The 12683-nt window shown below is 43.0% G+C and overlaps 1 protein-coding gene across 7 annotated transcripts in view; it reads left to right on the top strand.

Moving 5' to 3' along the window:
- Window positions 1-12683, top strand: part of FBXO15 (F-box protein 15) — a 198923-nt gene that overhangs the window by 72240 nt on the left and 114000 nt on the right. For all 7 annotated transcript variants that reach the window (XM_073589998.1, XM_073590002.1, XM_073590000.1 and 4 more), the window contains 3 exons: window positions 331-460; window positions 2722-2804; window positions 8160-8305. In XM_073589998.1, the coding sequence (XP_073446099.1) occupies window positions 331-460; window positions 2722-2804; window positions 8160-8305 (359 nt within the window). The remainder of the gene's footprint in view (window positions 1-330; window positions 461-2721; window positions 2805-8159; window positions 8306-12683) is intronic.

A 12683-nucleotide genomic window follows, 5' to 3' on the forward strand; every position in this document is an offset into this window, starting at 1 on the left:
TCCTCTGGCTGATGCATTTCCCCTAGAGGAAAAAAGGTCAGAAATTGCAGATGCCAGATATTTGCGATACATCAGGTATCGGGGGAGAGCACAAGATCCCATACACATCTGACAGTCAGGCGATATCTCCCCAATCGTGGCAGGTTCAGCCTGGTCTAATGTGTATAAGGGCCTGTATATCTCCCTGCACCACACCAGCAGGGATATCTACAGTAGGAACGTTCCCAAACTTGTATAGGTTTGAGTTGTACTTTTTTTTTTTTTTTTTTGTATTATTTAAAATAAAATTCGATTTTTAAACATGGTATTTTTGTGTGACATTTTGCTCAGGCTTCAAAGGCTTTCTCTCATTGCGGAATATGACTTGAGCAAAAAGAAGGATTTTAGCAGATTCATTGGCCAGGACATGCACATTAAACTTTTCCATCTTCATCCTGGTCTTATCATTGGCATGTGGAAGGTAAGCTTTTCTTCTGATGCAAAAGGATATCTAGGTTTAATACCAAGCTGCTGCTACACGTCAGAACACTATGTATTTCATCCTATACACAGATGCCTTATAGTACCAGCCGCCTGGAGGAGGCCATCCATTTACTATTTTTATTATCACTGTAAATCAGTAGGTATAGTGTAAGTAACAAGAAATTTCTTGTTCTAGATTGAGCCTTATAGACTTTTTCTAATTTCCCTGTTACTTGGAAATCTTGTGTGGAATATATATATTAGACATTTTCATTATTGACCAGTCAATGGCTGTTGTATAGCATTATTTTCCAGTTCACTTAGATGACTTTTCTGAAAATCTACTAATACCACGATGCATTCTGTACAAACCGTCCATGTTTTGAGGTCCATATCGTGCCACTGCTCCCTCATTGGCTGTCTTGTATGTGATATATGCCTAAGTGAAGTGAAATCTATGTTACAAGGGCAAGTGTTATTATTTATGCCTGAGGGTTGAATTCAGAATAAGCATAAATTGATGTTTTATTTTCAGGTAGCTCTAGAAAAAAAAAATCTAATTTTTGTAAGAGCGTGTTTCCACCTTCATTAAGAAAAATCCACTACAAATGGTAATAAATGCATTTGTCACTAATTGTTTTGGCGTAAGTAGTTCAAGTAGGGTGAGTTTTTTAACATATTTTGGGGGAAACGCAGCCTCCACAATAGATTCCATCAAATAGCCAGAGAAGAAAAACTACAGGGCATACTTAACTTTTTTACCACCAGGAATAAAGCTGATGAGCATCATTAGGCATAGCACATCAGAGCAATAAATACAAGCTTTACTAGTAGATTGTATACGAATGTAACTGATGGCATTTTTGTTATAGGTAGACATGACAATTGAAAGTATTGTCCCTTAGGTTATCATATGTCCACAATCCTTAGTGGAGCATAGTAAAATTGTAGACATGGCTTCTTCGCTTCAGTCCCCACGCTGAGGATAGCAATTTTTGTTCTGAGGGATTTGAGAGATAGATATATTATATAGATGACCCTTCATCTAAATGGCCATCGTGTAGTTCTACATTTTTCCTACAACAGCTGCTTCTACCACAGAAAAATAAGCTACCAGGATGTCCAAGGAGTCATGGTGGCACCAATAAGGCAAGCTCTTATCATGCGTCTGGACTCAAACCCTTGATTCTTTAGTCAGCGTCTTTCTGCTGAGCCACAGCAGATACACCTTTTCTTTGGGTGTTTTAGTTCTGTTATCTTTGTTTCTGTCGGTTTTGGGTAACAGGTGGTTTTCATTTACTATTTTTCTGTCCTATCACCTCTCGGGTGCACCTTCCCCTACTGGTGTTTCCTGCTGGTGATAGACTTTGATGGATTCTTGCACTTTTCTCTGGTTTGTGTTGGTTGTAGTTGCCTTGTGTGTGTTTCATTTTCTCCTTGCAGAACTGTTATTCTAGTGATAGTAGGAGCTTTTAAGGACATTCAGGGTAAGGTACTGTTGAGTGGGGGTGCGTTATCTTAGGGTGCCAACCTCCGCAGTCAGTCAGGGACAGACCAAGGTCAGAGAAGGGCTTTTCCTAGTCTGAACAGGGACCTTTCAGGTCTTTGTCTTACTGTTTTTTACATTATCCATGTGAATGTATTTTGGCAGTCATAACAGCTCTTAAATGGGGTTTCACTCAAAAGGCATATATCTTCTGGTCACAGGAGGGCTTTGCCATGGAGACCATTGGCAAAATCAAGGATTAGGGGTCTTGATACCTCTTCATCCTCACTGAAGTCAAAATTGAAGGGTGTGTCACAGATGTGACCACTGCTGTTCAAATAAGTGCCCGTGGGATAAAAACAGTATCTGTTGATCTGTCACTCCCGTAGACTTGAGTGGAGCAGCAGAGTTCATGTAAGGCTATGCCACTTCTAAGTCTCCACAGGGAGAGAAAATGAAGGCATATGTGCCCTGTTCGGGATTGATGGAAGTCTTGGAAGTGAATCTCCCAGTGTTCAGACACTGGTCACCTGTTCTAAGAGTATGTCAGAAGTGTCCTTTGTGGAAATATAACCCTTTGAGTATGATGCAGGTGCAAAGATGCAGGAAAAAAGCACAAATATAAATTTGCTGATTTGAACACTCAGCTATTGCTAAAAAGTGTTGATGGACGGGGAAAATTTGTTCACATTGTGACAGGTCATTGTTCTTTCTGCTGCTCAGAATTAAGTCTCTTTTTTTCTGTTTCTTACCATACCTGTTGATTATTGTAGAAGAGTCCTGACTTAGCGTTTGTGATGGCCACACTCCATTATCATCAGTTACTGGAGAAGAGTTGCTTGGGCTCTGCTGGCTGGTAAGTGTCGGTCTAAATAGAATCTTCTTCCTACAGAATCTGATTATTGTATATTAATAATACTACATTATAAGGGTTTGTTTAAGAGATTTCCAACTTGTAACCGTTATTAGCCAGATCAGATAGTGATAGGAAAAGTGACTATGCCTGCCGTGTATTGGCTTGCCAAATGGCTGTATAGCTGTTGACTGGACCGACCAGTATCTGTCCCACTTCTCCTCTCCCTTATATACACAGGATCACTCCTCTTAGCAGAGCGCTCCTGTATTCTCTGTGAGATAGCCAGCCCCAAAATCTGCTGGCAGCAGCTTATCCCACTGAAAAACTAAAGGATTTGCCTCTGAGATTCAACAGGCCTCCTCCATCTCTCCCCTTAGTACAGTCGAGAGGCCCCATACACATTGTCTGTTTTCCTTGACCGGTGCCTGACATCACACTAACAGGAGAGCTATCAATCAAGGTAGAGCATAGTGCCTCAGCAGGCAGTGGCTTGTTAATTGGTCTGTCACACCAAGAGGCACTTGAAGACTAACTATTGTTTCAATTTTTATTTAATAAATCAGTAGTATGTGAGAAAACTAACAACTTTTGCAATATATCCTGCTATATAAATCTGCTTCTTTCTCCACTTGGACTGATCATTCATTCTCAAAATTCTCAATCCATGGGTAAAATCTGTATTCAGCTCCTCCTTCCGCCTATCTACATAGAATCTGATCAGTAGCAACTATCATCTCCTATTTCTGTAACAAGAAAGTCTGTCTTCAATGAATACAGATTTTAACTGTGAAGTTAGAATTTTGAGAATGAAAGTTCAGTGCAGAATGCAAAAGAAGCAGATTTCTCTAATAATTATATTTCAAAGTTGCTTATTTTCATGTGTACTATCGATTTTTGAAATAAAAATGAATAAGGATGGTTATTTAATGCCTCATTTGTATATGAATGAAAATATTATTTTTTTCAGGAATGCAGCAAAAGACAAAAGATTTAAAGATGAAAAAGGGGGGATGATTGACCTCATGGAGATCAACATCCAACACTGCGGAGACACCATCACGTGTTTCTCAACGCAGTGATTCTAGAGCACTGCCCCCATCCCTTATGGGAAATATGTAAAACATGCAAAAACAGAAGCCGCGGAGACACCATCACATGTTTCTCAACGCAAGCAATGACTAGCCAGGTCTTTCACCGGGAAGGAACAACCACGGGAAGGGCAGTCTCCAATGAAGGAAACCACCTATACCAAAACATGGTATACATCCACAGACAGCTGTTTCGGGGTATTTGCCCCTCATCAGTGTGGAGTAGGAAACTGGCTAGTAGGAGCAATGCCTAGTAGAAGACTGTGAAAAAGGGGGGATGATTGACCTCATGGAGATCAACATCCAACACTGCGAAGACACCATCACGTGTTTCTCAACGCAGTGATTCTAGAGCACTGCCCCCATCCCTTATGGGAAATATGTAAAACATGCAAAAACAGAAGCCGCGGAGACACCATCACATGTTTCTCAACGCAAGCAATGACTAGCCAGGTCTTTCACCGGGAAGGAACAACCACGGGAAGGGCAGTCTCCAATGAAGGAAACCACCTATGCCAAAACATGGTATCCATCCACAGACAGCTGTTTCGGGGTATTTGCCCCTCATCAGTGTGGAGTAGGAAACTGGCTAGTAGGAGCAATGCCTAGTAGAAGACTGTGAAAAAGGGGGGATGATTGACCTCATGGAGATCAACATCCAACACTGCGGAGACACCATCACGTGTTTCTCAACGCAGTGATTCTAGAGCACTGCCCCATCCCTTATGGGAAATATGTAAAACATGCAAAAACGGAAGCCGCGGAGACACCATCACATGTTTCTCAACGCAAGCAATGACTAGCCAGGTCTTTCACCGGGAAGGAACAACCACGGGAAGGGCAGTCTCCAATGAAGGAAACCACCTATGCCAAAACATGGTATCCATCCACAGACAGCTGTTTCGGGGTATTTGCCCCTCATCAGTGTGGAGTAGGAAAGATTTAAAGATGTCAATGAATTTACATTTAAAAGACCTGTATGCTTTTGAATGCTTTTTTGGGTGTTGATGTTGCTGACAGATTCTTATAAAAATGGGCGTTCCTGTGTAAGCCCATCAGCACCGGCATTGTAGAAGAGCCTATTAACAACACTGACAGACCATTCTCCAATAGAAACTAGTGCCAAATATGAACAAAGGGGCACAGCGTTCATCTAAACCCTTCTTCCCTTACATTTTAGTAATTGTTGAGTCTTTCTACCTTGACCTCCAACTTTGCCAGTAAGAAATTTTTATCTTTTCTTAAAGTGCTACTTAAAGGGAATCTGTCACCTATTTTTTTGCATACATAAAATACGGCCACCGCCATCAGGGTCTTATCTACAGCATGACGTCCTCTTCTTTGCTTCCTGTTGCGGCTCCGGCACAGGCGTACTGCTCTGCCCTGTTGAGGGCAGAGCAGAGTCCTGCAGTGCGCAGGCTCCCGGATAGCTCAGAGAGGTCCGGCGCCTGCGCTCTGCAGTACTCTGCTCTGCCCTCAACAGGGCAGGGCAGTGCGCCTGCGCCAGGATGGGAAGCAAAGAAGAGGACGTCATCGCTAGAAGATGGGAGGCCCCGGACCGCGACACCCATTGGACCCGGACCAGACCGCCCCCCGGTGAGTATAATATAACGTGTTTTTCTTATCTTTCAGGTTACATCGGGGGCTTATCTACAGCAATTCAGAATGCTGTAGATAAGCCCCTGATGGCGGTTCGCCGTATCTTATATATGCAAAAAAATAGGTGACAGATTCCCTTTAAAACTTTTCTAAATCTTATAGAGGACAACTCAAAGACATATATTTAATGATTTTTATTTTTTAGGGAGGTGGGGGTTTTGTAAATTATATTGGGATATGCTTTGCAAGGCTTGCTATCTGTCCTGTCGGACTTTGTGTGTTCATTATCTTCTTCCCACTTATTGGCTTCTTCTGAAGGGATAGAAAAGATTGTTTCTGTGTTTCTCAAATATTTAACAACGAGGCTCTTAGCCAGTAAAATCCCAATACCCAATCTTAATTAGTGGCACATAATCTCCTTTATACCCTTAATTAGCACATTTTCAGTCTTTTTTGGAAAAACAAATATAGTAAATCACAAATGAACCATAAAAAGAAGAGTAATCCTAGTAATATCTGCATCACTCAGTAATTCCAAATTCTTTTCTAATAACGAGAGTAGCCGAAAGACGCCTAAGCCTAGGTAGAAACAGGCGGATTGAAGTGCATTAATGTATTGTAATTTATAGTTTAGCTATGGTTCAAGTAACAAGGAAAGTTCCTATTAAATGACATCAAATAGAAGATTAAAAAATTGTGAATTATTGATACAAAAAATATATGGAAAAAAGTTTTTACTTTTGTTCTTCAATATGTAGCCTTTATTAGGCTAAAATGAGGCGTTTGTGTGTGTGTGTATATACATCAGAGATCGCCGAGAGCTGGTACTGCACAGGCGCGGGCGGCTCCATCTTGGAGGAGTAATTTTTTTTTTCTTCTCAGCAAGATGGCGCTTCCTGCGCAATAGCAGCCATCGGATCTCTATACACACCGATAGCTGCTACTGCGCAGGCGCGGCGGGCGCCGTTTTCAAATTTGATTTTTTTTCTTTGTACTTGATCAGTAACATGAAGATCAATGATTACAAGGACACTAAACATGCGATTATGCTGCAGTGCAGGTACCACCCGAAGAATAAAACTGCCTTATCAATTTTACCACACGTTGAACAGCATAAAAAGAATCTCCGAAAAACGATTCCTGAATTGCTGGTTTTTGTTAATTCTGCCTCCCAAAAATCAGAATAGAGAGAGATCAAAAAATGGCTGTAGACAAATTTGCCAAAGGGGTATAATTTCCAAAATGGGGTCACTTGAGGGAGTTATTCTGCTTTTCTAGCACTTCTGTTTTAGGAGTCCGTAAACTACTCTAGGAATATCTGTGCTCCAGGAGGCAAATATCGCTCTGTTCCTCCCGAGTTTCGCCGTGTGGCCATGCAGTACTGTATAGCCACATATGGGGTATTTCTACCTTCAGCAGCAATTGTGGGACAAAGTTTGGTGCAATATTTACTTAATTTCACAGTATGAAAATGTAAAATCTTGGTGGCAAAAAATGTAATTAATTTTTTCTTCACTGCCCAATGGTATGAAATTCTGTGGCACACTTGTGATGTCGATATTATTACTCCACCCCTAGATGAATACACTGATTGGTATAGTTTGTAAAATGGGGTCTCTTATGGGGGGTTCTGCTGGTCTGGCACCTCAAGGGCTCTGCGGCAATGTGACATGGCACCCTCAAACCAGTCCAGTTGAATCTGAACTTCTATATGGCAATGCATTGCACTGTGCCTCAAAAGTAGTATTCGACCACATATGTGGTATCGCTGTACTGAGAAGAAATTACACAACAAATTATAAGGTCTATTTTCTCCCGTTACCTTTGTAAAAATGCAAAACTTGGGGCTAAAAAGAAAAACCATTTTTGTGGGAAAAATGTGATTTTCTTTTTTTTTTTTCACGGCTCAACGTTATAAACTTCTGTCAAGCACCTGGAGGTTCAATTTGCTCACCACACATCTCAATAAGTTCCCTGACAGGTCTAGTTTCTAAAATGGTGTTACTTGTGGAGAGGTTTCCACTGTTTCCAAACACGACATGGTGTCCACTAATTATTTCAGCAAATTTTGCCGTCAAATGGCGCTGATTTCCTTCTGAGCCCTGCTGTGCGCCTAAACAGTAGTTTCCCCCACATCTGTGTGCTCAGGAGAAATTGCACAACAAATATTGGGGTCCATTTTCTCCTGTTACCCTTGTGAAAGTAAAAAAATTGGGTCTAAAGGAAAATTTTTTGTGAAAAAAGTTCAATGTTGATTATCTAAATATATTCATATATATAGATAGATAATTATTATGCGTTCGCCTTGTACGCGATTGGCCTAAAATTGAGTTTATTGCTATTGTGTACATGACTACGATGTATAATTGCATGGCCCTTGTTTTCAAATATGGCTGTGACTATGGAGCACTCGCCTTGGAGCGAGTACTTTTTTACTTAGTCCTCTTTTATGTACATGCTTGAGAAAGGTTCTCAACAGAACCGAAACGTTGCTGAGTGCCAGTGGGCTATTAAACCACATTTTTTTTAATACTTTATATGGAGTGCTGCTTTAGCTTTTTTTCACTTATATACAATGTGCACAGCTACTTCTAATGTTTTTTTTTCACACATTAATATGGTGTGGTTTTTTTTAACGGTTTTGTCCTACATTTCGCCTCTTTTACAGTCCTTACATATTTCCTGCACATATTCCTGTCCTGGATGACATTGACCCTAATTATGGACTTCATGGGTACCAGCTTCATATTGACCTGTACAGCGGACCAAGAACATGCCTAAGCAGAACCTTCCGTAGCTTGTTTTGCAGAAAAGGTAAATTCTTCCAAATTGTGTTATAAAAGTCTAAAACTGCTCTTCTGTTACTTTCTGAAAATCAATTACCTTTCCACTGGTTGCTGTGTATTTAGCCCCTATAGTTTGTAATCTGCAGCTGGTAAAATGGTTGTCCAAGATTGGATCAAATTAAAGGCAGGTAATATGGCAAAATTTAAGCCCAGCATAACTTACCTGTAGGCTCCCCACTGCTCCCCTCCAGTGTTGATTACCAGCTCCAGCCGTGATGTGTTATCTTGGAAAGAAATGACTATCACGTTCATTATGGCACCCCTTTTTTTTCTTATATTTGTAGTTTGTCTTGTACAGATTCCAATAAGGACAATGTATCGCACGCCTTACATAATGATAACAGGCCACCCCCATTATCAAACCCCCAAATTTTTACATTTATTTCCTAAACTTAGTAAAACATAAAAAATGCATTAAGGAGACTTGGTACTAAACAAGATATGATCACTTACGTCAGTGGTGGGGAACGTCCGGCCCGCGGTCCGTATATGGCCCGCCATATCATCTTGTGCGGTCCGCAGCCATTTTCCCCATTTTTTGGCCACGGGCCCTTTAAGATGTGCGGCGGTATTGTGCTCAGCAGGGCCGTATTCCCCCCCCCCCATCATACTCCCCTCCTCCAGCCATGCCTGCGCTGCAGCTCCCATGGTCCTGCTCTTCCTGTGTCAGTGCGCGGTCACGTGGTACCGCTCATTAAGATCATGAATATGGACTCCACTCTCATAGGCGTGGCGCCCATATTCATGACCCTAATGAGCGGTAACACGTGACCGCGCGCTCACACAAACAGGAAGAAGCAGCAGCAGGCACCAAGCCACAGGTGAACCAGGGGGAGAGAACGAGCGGCGGCGGGGGGGGAGAGAACGAGCGGCGGTGGGGGGGGAGAGAGAAATAGCGGCAGGGGGGAGAGAGAGCGGCGGGGGAGCCAATGGGCACTTGGGGGGGTATAGAATGAGCGGAGCCAGCACTGGGGAGACGGCTGCACTGGGGAGACGGCTGCACTGGGGAGACGGCTGCACTGGGGAGACGGCTGCACTGAGAAGATGGCTTCAACGGGGAAACGGGTGCACTGAGGAGATGGTTGCACTGGGGAAACGGGTGCACTGAGGAGATGGCTGCACTGAGGAGATGGCTGCACTGGGGAGATGGCTGCACTGGGGAGATGGCTGCACTGGGGAGACGGCTGCACTGGGGAGACGGCTGCACTGGGGAGACGACTGCACTGGGGAGACGGCTGCACTGGGGAGACGACTGCACTGGGGAGACGGCTGCACTGGGGAGACGGCTGCACTGGGGAGACGGCTGCACTGGGGAGACGGCTGCACTGGGGAGACGGCTGCACTGGGGAGACGGCTGCACTGGGGAGACGACTGCACTGGGGAAACGGGTGCACTGGGAAAACGGGTGCACTGGGGAGACAGCTGCAGTGTGCAGGGTAATCACAGTACCTCAGGCCCGTTGCTTGGGCTTTCCTGAGCATGCTCGGGTGTCCTCCGAGTATTTTGGCGTGCTCGGAGATTTAGTTTTCGTCGCCTCAGCTGCATGATTTATGGCTGCTGGACAACCTGAATACATATGAGGATTGCCTGTTTGTTAAGGAATCCCAACATGTATTCAGGCTGTCCAGCAGCTGCAAATCATGCAAATGCATCGACAAACTAAATCTCAGAGCACGCCAAAATACTCAGAGGGCACCCGAGCATGCTCGGGAAAACTCAAGCAACGAGTATACTCGTTTATCATTATTAATAATTTATACGGTCCCCAAATGCTATTATAAAATTCCAAATGGCCCTCGGCAGAAAAAAGGTTCCCCACCCAGTCCTGCTGTACCTCTCTCTGCTGGGGGCGCTTCACAGTTGGAGAAGTCCGATGAAGTGAGTGCGTGCTGATCTGTAGCACCCGTGAACAGCCACGATTCTAGTTCTGTATACCGTGCACATCCAGTTGCTGCAGGAGCTGAAAACAGGAAAACTGAGCAAACGCTCCAAAGAAAGCGACCAATAAGTCCAAATAAAAAATGAGTAATTTATTACACTTATTAAGGACAGATACAGACACAGAGGGGGCAGTGGACAATGAAGTGCGGATATCCCCAAACCGCATGGGTATACCAGGGGTTACTGGAAGGTCAGAATCAATAAAATCATACATGTATAGAATATATAATACATAAAATGTTTCAAAACACATATGACATATATGACAAGATATGGTACTCTGCCAAATAGAAACGTCATATCTCCATCATCATATAAGGCAACCTAAATAGCCTGATCCTCAAACTGGTATAAATGTACATCTCAACACTGCTAAATACCTAGGAGACACCTGTACAGGAGTGCAAAAATGAAAGGTATGGATATTTTACCTGGTTAATGGCAGGCACAGGTTCCAACAGTCCAGACACCCACCCCTATGCGCGTTTCGGAGGGTTACTTGTTATGAATGGGTCACCGAGGAGAAAAAAGCAAAACAAGCTAAGTCACAGAAAACCAGAGAGGTTGGTAACTATGCAGATTGCAGATCCCTGATCCTACCACACAGCTAGCAGCAGCCGTGGAGCGTACCTACGATGTTCCTAGACGCTTCGTCACAGCCGGAGGACTAAATAAGCCTGAAGCATGAAAAGGGGAAAACTAACTGCCCCAGAGCAGACCCCAAAGGAATAGATAGCCCTCACACATGTATTGACGGTGAAACAAGATGAAGGCACAAACACAGGCAGGAAAATAGGCTGAGCAAATGATGGGGCCCAAACTAACTAGAAAAGAAAGGAAAGACACTGTCTGCAACCTGCAAAAAACCCTACAAAAATAATGTCCAACACTTCTGATAGCAAAACTAACCCTGAAGTCACTAGACTTCTCCCACTGTATCAGCACTCTGAAATATTCTGAGACAGAGCAAAAAGAGACCAAACAAGTAAGGGACAAAAAGCAAATTGGCAAAATACTGACAAATAAGAGTGTAAATTCAGCACAGCCCCCAGCCGGGACTGGCTGACCACACAAAAAACTGAATAGACCAACAAAATCAAGTGTGAACATTAGCAGAAAAACTTAGCTTTAGATGACTGGAACAGAGCTGAAAACCAAGAGCTGACAAGCCAGAAGGAATCACCAGCAACTGAATAAGGCGTCGGCTGTCTTAAATCCAATCTGAGACTCCTGAGGTCCAATTGTCATCCTCATTCTCAGGTGGCAGATCTCCACCGATCAAATCAGCCTCACTACCTCCTGTTACCACCAGAGGGAGTCTGGAAGGAGAATTCACAACTGGTGAACCAGAGAATGAACTCACAACAGTTACTCCTTCATCAGGGGTGGGTGTCTGGACTGTTGGAACCTGTGCCTGCCATTAACCAGGTAAAATATCCATACCTTTTATTTCGGCACTCCTGTGTAGGTGTCTCCTAGGTATTTAGCCGTGGTGAGATGTATATTTATACCAGTTTGAGGATCAGGCTATTTAGGTTGCCTTATATGATGATGGAGATATGACGTTACTATTTGGCAGAGTACCATATCTTGTCATATATGTCATATGTGTTTTGAAACATTTTATGTATTATATATTCTATACATGTATGATTTTATTGATTCTGACCTTCCAGTAACCCCTGGTATACCCATGCGGTTTGCAGATGTTCGCACTTCATTGTCCACTGCCCCCTCTGTGTTTGTATCTGTCCTTAATAAGTGCAATAAATTATTCATTTTTTATTTCGACTTATTGGTCGCTTTTTTGGCGCGTTTGCTCAGTTTTCCTTCTAATTGCGATTGTCCATATTGTTCCTTCATTGTGTCGGCTGATAATTTGGTATGTCAATATTAGAATAATGCGGACACTGGTCTTTGGCACTCTCATGTGTAATAAGGAGCTGAAAACAGTTGATTGATGGGGGTGTCAATTTTCAGACCCCTAGCAATCCGATATTTAATCAGCCATTTATAGAATATGTTATCAATATCGAATTCCTGGACCATGCACAGTGAACCGTGCCAGAGTCTGCAGCATTAAAGGGTTTTTCCAGCCTAGAGACAAGTCTGCAGTCACATAGAGGGAATGGTGAAAGTGTGCAATGTGCACATTGTCACGATTTCCCTGTCTTCCTTGAGTGAGTGGGCGGTCACATGACAGCATATATGCGATTTTCATATTTGTGGTCACATGCCGACTAGACCCCTGCATTTCTCTCAATTCTATTCTATTGAAAGAAGCCGGATGAGGCTAGTCGGCATGTGACCATAGATATGTAATTTGCATACATGTGGGCAGCTGTCAGTAGAATACAAGGAAATGATGTCTGTGTACCCATTGTAATGTAGTAGAGGGATGCAGA

The sequence above is a fragment of the Dendrobates tinctorius genome, unplaced genomic scaffold (genome assembly GCF_039654945.1).
Source record: "Dendrobates tinctorius isolate UK_male_01 unplaced genomic scaffold, ASM3965494v1 ptg000115l, whole genome shotgun sequence".
Taxonomy (NCBI): Eukaryota; Metazoa; Chordata; class Amphibia; order Anura; family Dendrobatidae; genus Dendrobates; species Dendrobates tinctorius.